Source organism: Artibeus jamaicensis, unplaced genomic scaffold (assembly GCF_021234435.1).
Source record: "Artibeus jamaicensis isolate MK-2021 breed Jamaican fruit bat unplaced genomic scaffold, CSHL_Jam_final contig_233, whole genome shotgun sequence".
Lineage (NCBI taxonomy): Eukaryota > Metazoa > Chordata > Mammalia > Chiroptera > Phyllostomidae > Artibeus > Artibeus jamaicensis.
Window position 1 is genome coordinate 13912310 of NW_026521486.1, and position 16985 is coordinate 13929294.

General features: G+C 46.4%; 1 protein-coding gene across 2 annotated transcripts in view; it reads right to left on the minus strand.

Annotated features, from left to right (window-relative positions):
- The window catches only part of STAB2 (stabilin 2), a 125110-nt gene that overhangs the window by 19866 nt on the left and 88259 nt on the right, over window positions 1-16985 (minus strand). For both annotated transcript variants that reach the window (XM_053661603.1, XM_037160777.2), the window contains exons 45-55: window positions 14344-14463; window positions 13198-13245; window positions 12316-12399; window positions 10968-11114; window positions 10019-10159; window positions 8950-9009; window positions 7417-7593; window positions 6006-6095; window positions 3759-3905; window positions 2407-2463; window positions 993-1119 (exon numbers count right to left, since the gene is read on the minus strand). In XM_053661603.1, the coding sequence (XP_053517578.1) occupies window positions 993-1119; window positions 2407-2463; window positions 3759-3905; window positions 6006-6095; window positions 7417-7593; window positions 8950-9009; window positions 10019-10159; window positions 10968-11114; window positions 12316-12399; window positions 13198-13245; window positions 14344-14463 (1198 nt within the window). The remainder of the gene's footprint in view (window positions 1-992; window positions 1120-2406; window positions 2464-3758; window positions 3906-6005; window positions 6096-7416; window positions 7594-8949; window positions 9010-10018; window positions 10160-10967; window positions 11115-12315; window positions 12400-13197; window positions 13246-14343; window positions 14464-16985) is intronic.

A 16985-nucleotide genomic window follows, 5' to 3' on the forward strand; every position in this document is an offset into this window, starting at 1 on the left:
TTATGACATGAGGGTCCCATGAGGTAGTACAACTGAGAACAATTTAAAAATATAAAGCACTGAACAAATATAAGGGATGGCACTGAGTTTTGGGACTGCCCACACTTCAGTGATGGAGCGTGGAGAGTGGGTGATTGTAGGGACCCCCAGCCCAGAATCTTCTCGGCTGAACCAGAATAAACAGAGTATGCCTGGTAGGTGAAATCCTGGCTTCTACAAACAACTGCATTGTGGGATCTTGGGCTTACTTCTTATTCTCCCTGTGCCTCCATTTTCTCATCTGTAAAATGGGGGTAACAACATAATCTACTTCTTAGGGATTGTTTTGAAGTAAAGTATAATTATACATATGGGAGGTAGCACTCAAGCGGAGTGCTTACTTAAAACAGTGCATGGCCGATGGAAAATGCCGTGACATCTGTTATGCCGCTGTTGCTGATGTGTTACTGGCCAGGAGTTGTCCCTAGACACAGGGGTTTCAGGATGGGCCTCCGTTTCCTGAAGGTGAGATAAGGGTGGGGGGCAATGCTCTATACCCAGTAACAGGGGGGTGTTCTGTAAATAATGGCTCAGATGTATCATATTAGTGTGGCACTGTGCCAGGGTAGAACTCTATGAGATGCATTTAAATTCATGTGCTTATCCTGTCATGGACTAGAGTGATAAATGAAATCTGGTGTTTGTAGCGCCATACGTGGGGAGTGTCTTATGCTGTAGTGGGAAGCACAGATGCCTGCTACACAATCACAGTCCATGCACAGAGCTGAGTAGACTCTCAACTCTGTCAAAAACAAAGTAGCGCAAAAGGAAAAAGTCGAAGAAAAGCTACACAGCTATTCAGAATGGTTGCTTTGGGATCTTAGAGGCGCCATTCAGAGGATATGTCTCACCATCTCCCCAAAATACACACTTTATAATTTTAAAACTTCTGGATGCTGCATAGTGATCCTGAGATCCATTCGGAATCTCACGGCGAGAAGAGGTGCCCTCACCCTGGCAGTCTCTCCCGAAGTAGCCCTTGCAGCACCTGGACAGCTGGATCACCAGGGCACACTGCTGCCGGCAGCCTTCCACATTGCTCTTGAAGGACAGGTTGTATAGACACCTCTGCTTCACGCCCTGAAGGAAGAGAACAAACTGTCCCTCTGCCTTCCAAGCCTGAACTTGGGCTCCTGGGTTCCTTGCCTGCTTCTAGTAGGGGGTCTGGGAGTGCCCAAGTGGAAAATGGGACTCAGTGGTCTTTACAGGGAATCTTTTCTTGGAGCCTTAGACAGGCAAATGAAGGGGGAGGGTGCAGGCGAGAAAGACTTCTCTCCAGTCTTAAGGCCCTTAGGGTGTTTGCAAGGGATGTGGTTGTCCCTGAGAGGGTGGGGCGGGGCCAGGTAGCTTTCTATCATGGGAGGGGTCTTGCTATCAGGCAAGACAGGGAAGGGGGGGTAGGAGTTACATTTTGTTTTGCAAGGGTGTTTTCGTTAGAGGTTTTCCTAGTAGAATAGAAAGAACTTGGCTTTGGAATCAGTAACAAAACCAGTATTTAATGAACACTTAGTATGTGGCAAGCTCTGTGCTCACATTTTAAAACGTACTTTTCCTAATACCCATATATTGCATAGTTATTAGCTCTATTTTACAGAGGTAAAAATGTACAGATTATGTGATTTGCCAAAGACTACCCACTGAAATATGACCCCATAGCTACGAACTCCAAAGCTCATCGACTGAACCATTACTTCTACGTTGCTTTCTGGACTCTACTGCTGGCTTTGCTCCTTACAAGCTGTGTGATCTTGGCTGGTTGCTTACCCTCTCTGAAATGCATATTTTCCATAAGTGGAGATGATACTAGCTTCTTACGAGTGTTATAATGAGGAATAGGGACATGAATTAGCAGCTAGCCAAATCATTATTTTTATCATTATAATTATCTTTGAAGTCCCTTCTAGGCCTACACTTCCATGGCTTTTCTAGACAGTTCCTAGAAGACGGGTAGTGGGTTGATAGGTTGCCTGGATTAAGAATGTTCATTTCTCACCCTGGCTATTGCGGCTCAGTGGATAGAGTGCTCGCTTGTGAATGAAAAGGTCGCTGGTTCAATACCTAGTCAGGGCACATGCCTCAGGGCACACGCCCAGGTTGCAGGCCAGGTCCCCAGTTGGGGGCATGCAAGAAGCAACTGATCACACACAGATGTTTCTCTCCCTCTCTTTTTTCCTCCCTTCCCCTCCCTCTAAAAATAAATAAATAAAATCGTTAAAAAATGTTTAAAGAAAAGAATGTTCATCTCTCACCCATTGGCCTGGTTGAAAAGTACAGTGTAAATTACAGTTACACGATGCATGCACACGCCTACCAGAAGACTGGGGTCTGATAATGAAATGTAAGTGTCATCTCTGCATTCATAATTACCTTTGGTTTCGTCCACCTGGGGCATCTGGGAGTATAGGAACAGCTCCCACAATCCCCCTAGGAGGCAAAAAAAACCCAAAAACACTTAAAAATCAAGACTATTGGGGAACACAAGGAAATGCCCCGGGTGAATGTCTCAATGAGTTCACTAAGAACTGAATCTTGATTAAGATTCTGGCTATGGCCAATAATATAAAAGGAAACACATGGCAACGTTGCCATGGAGAATTCTCAAGGTCCACGCATTCTGCCTTGGACCTCAGTTCCTTGTTTAGTTCTTGGAGATGAAAAGTCCCCTGCTCGGTGGAGGTGGACTGGGGCAGCCTCACGCAGGCTTGTGGTATACAGTGGGGACTGTGGACACAGGAGTCAGTACAGTTACGGACCCGCTGGGGTGCTTCTGGCCAATCACATTCTTTGATCCCTAGGTTTCTGATCTATAAAACAGGGATAATAATTCTTGATGCTATTTAATCTTCAGGGGATTGGCAAGAAAAAATGAGTAACTGAAAAAAATGTATGTGAATATACTTTGGAAATTAAGAAGGCCACCACCTCCATAGCAGAAAGGACAACTGGGTTTTCATCTCCGACTCTGGCTGACAGGTACCCTACTAATTTGGGATATTTATGAATGCCTACACGTTGCCAGATACCAAAATCAACTGGTGACAGACTTTGCCATGTAAGTCACTTCACCTCTTTGACACTCAATTTCCAAATCCATGTACTAGAGTTGATGATATCTACTTCTATTATTGGATCATTGTAGGGACAAGAGGAGCATCCAGCCAAGCTCAGAAAATGGTCCTGGGTGGATGAATAAGTGTGAGATAGGAAAATGCCTCATACAGCTCAGGGCCTAAAATAGAAGTTCAACCATGTGCGTGGAGATGTGGGTGGCATGAAGTATTAGACTGAACCACGTCCAATTGCCATGTTTGCAGTCACAGCCTGTTAAATACGGAAATGTCATGTGGTTTAATATAGCAGAAGCCCAAAAAATGTTTGTTGAATAAATGAGTGAACAGCTGAATGGGTGGGTGAATTTGGAAATGACTGGCAAGACACATGTGTGGCACCCAGTGATGTTTCCCTAACAGCAAGGGCAGGAATGGAGGGGTGGGTGGGTGGGTAAATGAACATTTGTGAGGCCTGCGCAGGGCTAGGTAGGTGCTTGTTGATTGAGAATCTGAAGAATCCTGTCATTTAACTTCTGACCTCTTGGGTCCCAGGCTCACCGGGGCCTGGGCCCAGAAGTTTTATAGCAAAGCCTGTGCCGGATCATGAGGGCTGTTCTTTGGCTCAAGGTTCTCTCCCCACAGTAAGAGTTAAGTGTTTTTAGGACTGACCGAGATGTTGAACGTAGTAAAAATGTCACAGCGTCCCCCTAGGGTGGGGTTAATCAGCAGACAGTCAATGCCATAGGCCACACCCAGGTCAAATAAGAGCTCCCGTTGTATAATTCTGCACGTTTGGCCATTCAGGAAGAGCTCACCCTGAGGGGCGGGGGGAGAAAGAGAGAGAGAGACTCAACAATCGTTCTTAGATTTCTTTTCTTCCTAGGCTATATAATGTAGCCAGCACTTGCAAGACTCAGAAAGAACCGAGATACATGTTTGCATATCTTAAACACTCAGTGCATATTATGTGCCAAGTATAGTTGTATGTGCTTTACCTGTGCAAATTTTTTTATTCTTCCCAACAACCCTAGGATGTAGCTACTATTGCTAGTATTCCCATTTCCAGGTAAGGAAACTGAGGCAGCAAGAGGTTAAATAACTTGCCCAAGGTCACTGAGCAGGAAGCGGTGGTGCAGGCATTCACACCAGGCAGTCAGCCCCCGAGCCCACACTTGGCCACTCTGTGGCACCGTCTGTGCCACAGCAAAAACAGTGGTGAGGAGGTGACACAGCGGAGAAGGGGTGACCTGGCTGTGGTTCAGGATAAACTTTGTTGATATGGCCACTTCCTGTGCAGCAACCCAGTTTTCTTATTTAGTGCCAGCACCCAGCAAAGTACCTGACACAACTTTCTTTCCAGGAGATACAAGTGATGGACTTTACCTTTGTAATGAAAATGATAACTTTTTCTTCAAATGTTCTAGGCATTGTCTACATTGGGCTTTAGATGCGTAACTTCATTTCATGCTGCAACAGTCCTACCCCTTTTCTTCGTAAGGTCCACCCCGCAAAGTTGATGGATACATTCCTCCCCCACAGGAAGCAAAAAATTTTTAGAAAGTTGCTTGAAAGAAAAAAAAGATAAATCTCAGCATCTATGATGCGATAGACACAATGAGATTCAGTGGAAAGAACACTGGAAAACTGGTTAAATTCCCCCAATTCTACTCATCACTCTGTGGCTGGGCAAGTCGGCGGGCTTCTCTGAGGTTTAGTTTGCCTTACCAGATATGTAGGATTAATGATTCCATTACATAGGGTTGTTAATAAAGATCAAACTAAACAATACATTGCAAACTTCTCCTAAAGCTGTATTAGCCCATGAACAAGCAGTGGGCATTCCTATACTTCTTTGACTGGCATCCACTTTTGTCTATGGAGATAATACAGCTGATGCCCAGAGTAAATACACTGGGGTAACTTTCCAGAAGCTGGAACGTAAATACGCTAACATTCTTCATATTCAGCTATAAATTCAATGCAATTCCAATCCAAACACCAAAGGGATTCTGGCTGGTTGTCAGTTATAAACAGAAAGTTGTATGGGCCTTCCCAGAAGGCTCTTTGAAGGGAATCAACTCATCTGGAAGCTGTATCCCTTTTGCTATTTCTTACTTACTATCTGGAAAGTGGATGTGGTGGCTGGAGCTCCAGTAGCTATGTTGGACCCTGAGGTTACTTTGCAGCAGAAAACATGTGGCAAAGAGCAGAAAGACAAAAGGAGCTCTTCTATTGAGCCATCATACTAGCTCTGGATGGACCACCTCCTTACTTCTTTTATAAAAGAGATAAACCCCTGTATATTTAAGTCACTGTCATTTTGGGTTTTGCTTTATATGCGGGATATAGGATGTAGCAACTATTATCCTATCATATCCATTCATTATAGGGAAGTAGAGGAAGGTCAAATGGTTCAGGAACCAGCCAGGGCAGGTAGAAATTGCAAACTTTCACTCTGTTGACTGATTCAAGAAGCAATAGCTGGGAGCTGATTCTGACCAAGAGAGGGCTGGAGACGATGTCACAGGGAGGCTAGGAAGAAAAGGGAAGGAATGAGTGTCCTTTTCTGCTTCAGGGAAGTGTCTCACACTAGAAAAGAAATGCTCCTCCAATAACTAACTAACTAACTAACTAACTAACTAACTAACTAACTAACTAACTAACTAACTCTAAAAGCTGCTTGCCACATGTCCAACAGAGGGGGCTCCTTGATGTCTGCTCCCAGGGCATAGGTGGGCCAGGGTGCATCAGGTTTTCCACATCCACTTACTTACTTTCAGGGAACTACCTCTCAAGGCAGTGAGGGAAAAGAGCTTGCTGTCAGTGATAGGAGAAAAAAATGAACACGTTGAAAGGGGAGCAGTGGGGGAGTGCGGACAGTGTGTCCGCAGCCCCCACCGGTACGACAACACTCACGATGTCACTGTCAGCTCCGCACCGCACACTCAGCTCTGAGCCTTGCAGGGTCTTCAGGAAGCCATATCTGGGCAGGTCCACCGCTAAAACCTGTGGCAGTGAGGATGCCATATCAATACCTTGAATTTGGGCTGAGGAAGGGCCCCAAGGATCTTTGCCAACAAACCAAATTCAGACACAAGTTTTCCCAAGAGTTCTAATAATTCCAGCTTTACAAATGACAGCAGGTATAGTCAAAAAGAATAATTAGCCCAGGCCCTCTGGAGCTTGGAAATTCTTTCTGCAGGGAGAGTTTCCAACAGCTGGTTTTGGTTCAGTCACCCTTCCGTCTCCCATCTGTGCCTGGGAGTCCACGGAAGGTGCTCCCTTGGTGTGTGAAGCCAATGGCAGGATGAGTGGGTTAGGGAGATGGCGCTGTTACAGGTGGAGCTATGTCCCCCACCCCAAAGTCAGAGCCCTGACCCCACTACTTTAGAATGTGATCTTACTTAGAAATAAGATCATTGCAGATGCAATTAGCCAAGATGAAAGCACACTCAAGTAGAGTGGGCCTTTAATCCAGTGTGACTGGTGTCCTTATAAGAAGAGAGAAGAGAATGCCCTGTGAAGACACAGACACACTCAGGGAGAAGAGAGCCTTGTGCCAACGGAGGCTGGTGGGGCGTGGCTACAAGCCCAGGAGTGCTGAGGATTGGCAGCCACCCAGGAGCTAGGAGGGCAGTGCGGAGCAGATGGTCCGTTAGAGCCTCTAGAAGGGACAACCATATCAGCATCTTGATTTCCATTATCCAGCCTCCAGAACTCAGAGAGAGTCAATTCCAGTTGTTCCGAGTCACCCAGTTTGTGGTCGTTTGTTACAGCAGCCCCAGGAAACTAATACGGATGCTATGAATGAACCAAAGTGTGGACATTTGGCGTTTTTGGATTGGACAAATTCAGTCCCAGAGAGGAACAAGGGTCCTGGTCGGGGACCCAAAGTGACAGGGTTATAGCGAGATCTGCCACGTTCCTGCAAGATCTCGATTCCCGGAGTGCGGTATACTGGTTCAGCAATAAACAGCTGACTGCGGTGCATGAGTCAGCCCTTTGCCTTGGAGTTGCGGAACTGGGACAGAGTCCATGTGGAGACACGTGGGGACTGCTGTCAGCAGCTGTTTCGCGGTGTGAATGATGGAGGCGGTAAAGCGGCTCTGCTGTGCAAGGCAGACCTGCCGCTCTTGCTATCAGTGAAAGTTGGAAAGACACCGGCAGGTTGGAGAAACAGAATGAGGCGTGGTATACTGCAGGGGTCAATTCATGACGGCCGGTCAGAGGACACAATGGGACAGGGGCTGCTCTCCCAGTTCCTGGACTGCGTCACCCCTGGGGCTCCCCTGCACTCACATCTGCATAAAAACGTTAACACCAATACCTTGGCATCTCGGATCACATGGAACTTTAGATATTCCTTCAGCTTGTCCTTGTTGTCTTGGTTGAACAGGAAATCTTGTTGCTCAGGGGACAGGGCTTGGAGGGCTTGGTCCGTGGGCCAGAAGAGAGTGATCGGAGTGTGGATAGGGTCAGTGATGATGCTTAGCAAGCCAGCATCCTGAAACACAGGTTTGGTCACCTCCTCAGCAAAACCCAGTCTGTGGGGAAGACTAAAGGCAGCTGGTCCCCACCCCCCATGACCTCCCGTGGCACAGCCAGAAACCAGAGGCCCATCGTATTCCAGCTACTTGGAACCTCATTTTCATAGAAAGCAAAACGGGAAGTCAAACTCTGAGCTTTGTTAATAGGAAAATTAACTTTAGTGAGCATCTTACAATTTTTTTCTTTTTACTCTTGACCAAATACTTTAATTTCTGGAAGACCCATTTAGTACTTTTCTCATATTTCATTAAAAAAAGTAAAACCGATCCAATACTGAGATCTTCCTGTGTATTTATAATAAGATTTCTAGATCACAAAGACCCAAAAAAGAAATTGCCAGATGAATGCAGAGGGATCATCGGAGAGCTTTCTGCAACCTGGGTGCATCATATACATTTTTTCTTGTAATTTTTCCAACAACCGTGTGAAGTAGGCTTTATTATTCCCTTTCAGTCAACCCCAGAGAGATTTCCTAACTTACCATAAAAGCCTGTGTTCAACTAGACCTGATGCCCGGGTGTGGCAGGGACCCTAAGGTTTTGGGAGGCGGTGGGTGAGCAAAGATTACTGGTCTGTAACACCCCTGGGGTTCTCATTTTGAACATCTCGAAATCTCCATTTCTTAAAAGCTGCCCAGAGAGTGTGAGCCCCAGATAGTCTGGAAATTCCTTGGTCAACAGAGAGTCCTAGATGGTGCTCTGCTGCGGGAGGGAGGCGGTTGGAGGGGGGCTAGGGTTCTTAGAGGCCTCCTGGGACTCCTTGGAGCAGGAGGAGAGGGGGCTTGGAAACCCCCGATCCTCTGCAATATTTGTTTAAACAAGAAGTTTTTCTATTCAATTTGTGTGAACAGGCTCTGAAGTCAGAAAGATACGGTTTTAAATGCAACTTCTACCTGTCTCATGGATGTGGGTTCCCTGACTCTGAGCCTCAGGTCCCCATCGCTCTCATGGAGGTGGTAACGCCAAATGGGAAGCCCCCTGTCCAGGGTCTGGCACACCCTAATTCCTTTCTCTTCTTCCAACCCCATATACTTCAATTTCTAACTTGGTCACTGTGCACTATATAGCTGAACAAACCCTACTACATTTTGGGGAGGGAGTGGCAGAGAATGACTTTGTTCTCTAGAAAATTAGGACTTCCCCACACAGATCCCAGAACAGCTGGCTAGTGCCCCACGCAAACAAAACACACACACACAAACACATACACACACACATGCTAACGGCAAAAACCAGAAACAAACATAAAACCTCTAAAACAAACCTCTTTAGTCAGGTTATCCCCTGAGGTAACTGTCCTCCGAGGTTTTTACCTGTAATAAGTTGCTAAATTTGATGTAGCCATGGTTCTCTGCCACTGTTGTAAGGTTTTGCTGGAAAAATAATAACAGGAATGATATCTTTCCTCATGCACTTCACAAAACACTTCAACGAAAACTCAACTGAATGCAGTGTGAGGGTAAGATAACATGGCAGGTACCATGGATTGGTTCATTGGCACCCACCCCAGCTCCAGTCTACCCTTGACTTTCTGCATTATAGAGGCTGGAAGGCTAAGCATTGCATTTCCCAGACTGCCTTGCAGCTGGAGCCTCATGTGATAGAGGGTCCTCCAAGGAGAGGTGCTTGTGCAAGGCTCACGGGTGGAAAGAGACAACAGGAAGTGGGGCAGTGGCTGCTGGCAGGGAGATCAGATCTTCTGACAAACACATGGTGAGACATGAGTGTCCAGACCCTGTGTCCTAGGTGGTGAGGCCGGAGACAGGTGGCTCTGGCACAGCTTACGGAGGGGACGCCAGGGGTCTTTCCTCTGTAGAGGCCCTCAGGCTGCTTTGTGCCCAGCTGAGCCGCACCTGAATCAGGAGAGCTTGGGGGATGTGAATATCCTAAGAAACTCCTTCTCATGTAGGTATAGTGAATTCTGTTGTCTACAATGAAGAACTCTGGCCAATATGAATAAATAACAATAAAAAGTTAAGATTGTCTTTTTTTGTCAATTGAGAGGGAGTTTTACTCCAGTTCTAGTTGTAGTGGTATCTATCTATCTATCTATCTATCTGTCTATCTATCTATCTATCTATCTACCTACCTACCTACCTACCTACCTATCATTTATCACCATCCATTTACATAATTTCTCCATTTTCCAAACCTGTGGGAAACCTCTTGCCCTTGTGGACACAGAAAAAACGGATACAATCCACTTATCTCTTTAAAATAGACTTATTTGCTTCTTTCAGAGAATAATATTTACTAGGCTTTTCATAGCTGAAGCAGCAAAATTAAAGTGTCTCAAAATGATGCCCCAAAATCAGAATTGAAATACCAAATTATTAGTATTATGAGTCACTCTGTGCTGAGTGTGACCGTGAGTTCACCCACCAGAATCCTTCCAGCAGCGTCTCTAGGGGTGATGAGCAAGTTTTGGGGAGACAGCAACTTGTCTATGATGTGGATGACTCCATTGGTGCTGATGAGATCACTGGATATGATTTTAGCTTTATTATTTATATGCACAGTGTCCTGAAGTCGACCGGAAAGGGAAAAAATGAGCGCAAACAGAAATAGACACACAGTTACTGCTTCCCAAATGTTCGCCAACCCCTTAAATTCTCCTAAAAGTGCGTGTTTAAGCAGATCTGTGGGAGAAATCTGAAGGTCCACGTTTAGCACATTTCTTGTTATGGTGATAAAAAAAAAAGGGAACTGAGACGAGAATGCAGTTTTTACCTGGAGACATGAATAGCAAGTAATCAACCAAAACAGTCCTTTCACTGTGATTCTTAAATGTGAAATAGTGAGCAGACCAAAATTGGCTTCTCGCTGGCATTGCTCCCTGGATCGCCAGCGCCCCCCTTCTGTCCCACCCACCACACACCTCGCCCCCTTGGCAGTGGGCCCGAAGGCTGTCATTTGTTTCCCTGTGGCAGGGCGGGAGTGGGCCGGCATGGTTAAGTGGCTTTGATCAAAAGCTTCCATCCTTCTCCAGCTTCTGATTGGTGCTGCCAAAACAGGTCTGTCAACCTGAAGTTGCCCCGCCTCTGAGTCTGAATTCCAGCTCTATGGTTTACTTCCTACGTGACTCCTGCAACTCCTCTGAGCTCAGTTTTCTAATTTATAAATTGAGGAAAAGGACAGTATCTACATTATGGGGTTATTTTGAGTATCAGATGAGTATGTATGAAACACTTGGTACCTGTCATACAGAGATCACCCAACCTGTGTTCGTTATTGCTGTTGTGCTTTTACTGTCCCTGGTGTTACTCTGAGGAAGGGGAGAGGAAGGGAGGCCCTAGGAGAAGGGCCACCTTCCTGAAGTGGCTTTCCTTACCTGAGAGACAGAGATGGCAATTGATTCCCCTTGGAGAGAAGTTGCGTTTGGGATCAGTTTCAGGTTTTCCAGGAGCAGTTGGTGGCAGGCGACCACATGGTACCGGAGAACCTGGGGCATTAGGCCCTGTTTGTCCCAGTCTTTAATCTGAAATACAAGGTCCGAGGGTCCCTGCCAGGGCCAGGAGCCTTTGCTCGCACTTGCCCATTGGCTGTCCTGTCCTCCATGCGCCTTCCGCCATCTGTCCCCACCTGGGCCCTGGGAGGCAGGGGCCAGGGCTGGCTTGTGGTCAGGGTGGGAGGTTGGAGGCTGCTCGGACAAGAGGGGAAAGTGGCCCTAGTTCCTGTCCGGCTTCCACTGCAGGACCTCGGAGGGGAAGAGTACTCGGGGTTCCTTCTGCCCAGCATTTCACATGTGGCAAGGACCCTGAGTCCTGTGAGATGCCATTTGAGAAAAAAAGAAAAAAAAAAAAGAGTTTTCTTGTGAAAAGTACTGGGAGACACCACATTTGTGTCCTCTCCCAGAGAGGTCACCTGGGCCAGACTGAAATCTTTAGGACGTGAGAGGCCACGATGCCCCTCTGCTTGTGAATGAAAATGCAAACAAAAATACCTGCACAGTAGGTGTAATAAAGAGCCACGTGGTTCGCACTGTTTTTAGATAACTCCTTTGATATTTTTAAAAACCAATCAAGTGTCAATGTTTTTCAAAAATTACTTTTGTGTCCCTGCTCTGCTGGAGCTCCAAGTACACGCAGAGAGAGGCCGTGTGTGTGGTGGCTAAGGGCACAGGTGCTAGGGGCACGTTTGGGTCCTTGTGCCACCATCGGCTGGCCGGGTCACTTTGGAAAAGTTACTCCTCTCAGTGTCCTTGACTGTAAAATGGGGATAGTAATAGCACTCAGCTGATGGGGCTGGAAATAGTGTCTGGTACATTCAGTCAACATTTGCTGTATGATGATATATTAATAGGCAGCCCCGCATGAAGAGTCCCAGTGAATGTCAGGATATTAAAGGTTCTTTAAGTCCTGCAAGGAAAAAAATATTTAAATTCCTTTAGTCCTTCCCCCTTTTTGTGTTGATGGGAAGTTTGGATCAGTTGAGAATTGCTGATCTTTTTCAACCTCCTACTTTATTCAGGAATGTCCTTTAGAGGGGCTCCGGCCAGTGGTTACCCCAAATCCACTTGACCGAGTCCCTATCCTGAGAGGCAGTCCCTTCCTTGTCGGTCAGCTCCAGCTGATCTTAAACCTCCCGCTGAGAGATGTCTCCACTGTCGGCTCCAGGGTGACACCAGAGACCATGTTCCAGTCCCAGGCCTCTGCCACCAGCCCAAGCTTCACGCTTACCCGCAGGTCCTCATCAAAGGCTGTAGATGAAGGCGCAAAAACGGTGAAGGGGCCCGGACCAGCCAGGTCTCGTACGGAATGCTCCTGTGGGGAGGAAGGGGGGACACGTTCCACAGACTCGACAGACATACAGGGAGGGGCTCAAGCCAAGAGCAGAGGAGGCAGATGGTGGTGGCAGAGGGCGTGAACATTGGGTGGGGAGACCTGTGCTTCATTTAGTATCTGATTCAAATACATTCAGATTTGTTATCATTGAAATAAAGTTTAATTTTACCTGGTTATCCAAGTAGCATAATGCTTATTGTATTAGAGATCTGAAAATATAGCCTGAAGAATAAAATCACTACCCATAACCTCATCCCCTGTCATTTTTGGGTGTTCCTTTCCAGTGTCTCTTGCACATGTAAGTATTTTATGTACTTGGGATAATAATACAAATATAAGTTATAAGATGATTTGCTTAACTGTTCTGTCTTGTCGCTAAATTAACAACATATGGTTATATTTTTGTCTAATTTTTATGATTTCATTCCTCTGGATTTTTATCTTTTCTTCTTAACGTATCTGGAACTTAGATATGTAGTGTGCAGAAAGATCTAACATAGCATTTTCACTCAAAGAGTTAACCAGTTGCCCCATAATGCTTCCTTTTTCCACTGGCACAATGGCAGTTTTTTCACGTGCCACATTCTTAAGTGTAGAATGGGCCACAGGGACATTTTTCACTCTTTCACACTGCCTACCTGTGGTCTGAAAAGTTCACCAATGACCAACACAGAGCCTGCTCCAGAAGTCCAGGGCTCCAGACTTTCTTCCCCCCTCCCCTACTCCAGAGGCTTGAGACCCAGCTGGAATAGCAAGACAGACACACGGTATTCTTACCAGCAGCTGGAAGAAATACTGGGAAGTTTTCGGGTTCTTGGGAAGCTCCTGGAAACAAAGAGATGGCAGGTGCATATGAGAACTGCACAGGGTTATTGCGGGACAATTTTTCTAAGATCAAGGGCATCTACTATCCATCCTTTCAACTGGGAATCTGCCCCCATGGGCCTTCTCCAAGCCCCACCCACAGGCTGCATAATTGATGTCCCAGATGATGGTGTGGACGTGCTGTGAGCTCCACAACCTTTCCGGAGTCATCATCTGATTTATCAGAGAAAGATCCTGCCATTTCCTGAAGCTGCTGAGCTTTAGGAGTACTTCAAAAAGTTCAACTGCTTTTATTATTATTATTATTTTTCAAACAATGACAAAAATTTATCTTTTCACAATTCTGAGGGTGGAAGTCCAAGATCAAGGTGCCATATTCTTCCGAGGCCTCCCTCCTGGGCTTGCAGGTCACTGTGGGCTTCTTACTGTGTCCTCACATGGCCTGCCCACTGTGTGTGCATCACTAGTGTCTCTTTTGTGTGTTAAAGCCCAAATATTTCTTAAAAAATGAGTTATAGGTTTATGGTAGATGTAGTTTCTCTATTAATGCAAATTTTGGATCAGATGGCTAGTCCAAATGCCCTAGCTTCTCTTTAAGTCAGATAAGGGGATGCTCACTCTATAAGAGGTAGAAATCTGCCAGTATCCTGCCCCTCCCCCCCCCAGGCCTGTGCAGATACGCATGCTCTCCAGCAGCAGCCCACATCATGTCTCACCTTTGGTTCCTGTGCTCTCTGTACCTGCTGCACACAGGATCTCATTCAATACTTAAACCAACCTGATGGGTGGGCACCATGATTTTCTTTTACAGGTTGGAAAACTCATGAATAGAGAGGTGAAGGAATCTGTCCAAAGTCACATTGCTAATGGGCAGAGCTGAATTCCAACCCAGGTGTTCTGAATCTGTATGCCCCCAAGTCAAATGAATTCCCAGGGGTAGATAACACTTCTTTTCACTTCCAATTTATGTGAAAACAGTCTTTCGCATTGTTAGGGATCGTCCCATGTGATAAGATTCTTGCATGTTCCTTAGCAACCTGGATTCTTAGCACAGAGAGGGAAGCAGGGTTTACTGTATGGAAACGTGACTTGTGTTACCTGATGGATGTTGCCACGGCAGGTGAACCCGTCTCCAACGTAGTTCGGCTTGCAAGTACAGGTCCTTTCATCCTCCCCGGTGTGGTTGCAGATAGCAAATTCACTACAGCCACCGTTTTTCTGGTAGCATTTCCAAGGGATGGGGGATAGGAGTCAGATCAGTTAGTTTGCCCACTTTGTCAATATTTATGAGGCAATTCTGCATTGAAATGTATTTTTTACTGCCTCATGGACTGGTTTGCATTATTTGCCCTTTCCTGAACTGGCCTTATATTCAGTGGCAGGTACATTGATAAACCTAAAATTGCCAAATGGGAAGTTGGCTGGGATCTGGGGGTTCATTGGAAAGGTCCCAATCTTGTTAGACACTTTCTAGCTGTAGGCTGAAATCTGATCTCTTGGGAGCAAAGGTAACAGTGATCAGCTAGAAGGAAATAGGTATAAAATGATACAACCTGCTGTTCTTATCTGCAAAGAGCTTATAAACTGTGGCCGATGGGGCAGAGACCTAAGCTATAAAAAAGCCAAATGCAGTTCAAAGCCAACACCCATGACTGTTTTCACCAAGAAGGACTTTGTAGGCCCAAGCAAAGGTCCTCAGAGGGGAAAGAATGGAAAGCTCAAGATGAGCAAGTCAGATGAGGCTGCACAGATGAGGTGGTCAACAGTCTAAAAGGCCAGCTGCAAAATCTCCCCTTGCGATCCCCACTCCAAAAGTATTTGTGGGCCTGGCCGGTGTGGCTCAGTGGGTTGGCGTCATCTCGCAAAGTGAAATGCCACTGGTTTGATTCCCCATCAGGGAGTAAGTCTGGGTTGTGGGATCAGTCCCTGGTCCCCATGTGAGATTGAGGTTTCTTTCTCACATCAATGTTTCTTTCCCTCCCTTCCCTTCTCCCTAAAAAATAGAAATAAAATGTTTTTAAAAAGTATTTGTGGAGCATTATATTTCAGCCCAGGAGGGACCTACTGCCGCAGATTCTTGCATCAAGCTGACACAAGTCAGTGAGCTTTTCAAGAAAGTTGACTCCTGAAAGATCATGGACCACCTCCTGGGGACCCTGGGTCTTCCAGCTAAATACCCTGGATTTACTTGTCTCAATGCTCTGCGTGTTCTGAGACCACTAAGAAGAAGCCCCCCCCTTGTTCCACCTTCCTGTTTATCTCTATAAGGTCTAGGTGCCCAAAGTCACCTCCTACTACAGGGACACTCCTTACAATGTTGCTTTGTCTACCAGGGATCTGACTCTGTATCCTCCCACTTCCTGCCCTCGCAAACCCCTCTCCGTGCCCTCAGAAACTCACCACTGTTAGCAAACTCCCAGCAGTCTCCACCTGTTCCCCACAAGCTCTCGTAACCTTTTACTGGAGAGGTGTCTCTGTATCCTGCAAACCCTGTTTGCCCTGTGCACCAGCCCTTCAGTTCCAAGAAGACATTTCACTCTGTCACCTCTGTCCTCAACTCTCAACTCTCAACACTGTCCCCCTACTCTCAGTTGATAAGCTCAACTCATATCTCATGGAGAAAAGAGACATAATAGACAAGAACCTCCTCAACGTCCTGTCCTAAAGTACACCACCTCTCTGAGCCCAGAGTCACAGCGGCTTCCCTCCCAGTCCCTGAAACCGTGCCTGGTGTCCAGTGAATGCTCCTCAACCGCCTGTGCTCCCTGCTGTGCAAGGCTCTCCACGGGATACACACCATGCAGACAGCCTCTGTCTTCACGGAACTATTTGTTCAGAATGGTCAGGCATAGACATTTTAAAGTTAATTCACAGTAAAGGGGCCTCTGAAGTAGATGCCCGTGAGTGACTCATTGACTTGACTGACTGGTTGAGTAACTACCTGATCAACTAACTGCCTGACTGACCAACTAATGGACTGACTGACCACCTACCTACCTGCCTACCTGCCTACCTGCCTACCTGCCCCTGCCCATGCTCCTGTGTGAGGCTCTCCTCTCCACCTATGGGATCTGGTTCCATTCCCCTTACTGACTCATGTACTTTCCTCCTTCTCTCCTCCAGTATCAATTTCCTTCTCTCTAGGGCATTTTGATACTCATCAGGATAAACACATGCCTTAGTATTACTCATCTTGAGAGAAAACAAACTTTCTCTCTCCATGAAAAGAATCCAGGGGGTGGCAGCAGTCATGGGCACAGATGAAAGGAGTGAGGCCGTGAGCTAGTGACTCTAGTACCAGAATGTCAGGCACAAGTGGCTTCATTGCATTAATTGCCAAGATAAGGTGGCCATTTTTGGGAACAGGTGAAAATTGCTGCTGGAAGAACCACTGTTAAAATAAATCTGGGCAGTCCTGGCTGGTGTGGCTCAGTGGGTTGGAGTGTCATCCCATAAACCAAACAGTTGGGGTTCAATTCCCAGTCAGGGCACATGCCCAGGTTGAGGGTTTGGTCCCAGTTGGGGCACATCCAAGAGGCAATCTATCCAAGTTTCTCTCTCTCACTAATATTTCTCTCCCTCTCTCTCTTTTTTCCCTCTCTCTAAAATCCATAAGCATGTTCTCGGGTGAGGCTAAAAGAAATCTGGCCTTAGTATTAGTTGTGATAGTTCCACACCCCAGCTCTCTGCAGGTTCTTCCCTATTGTCCCTACACGGTCATTTCATGTGGGGACGCTGTT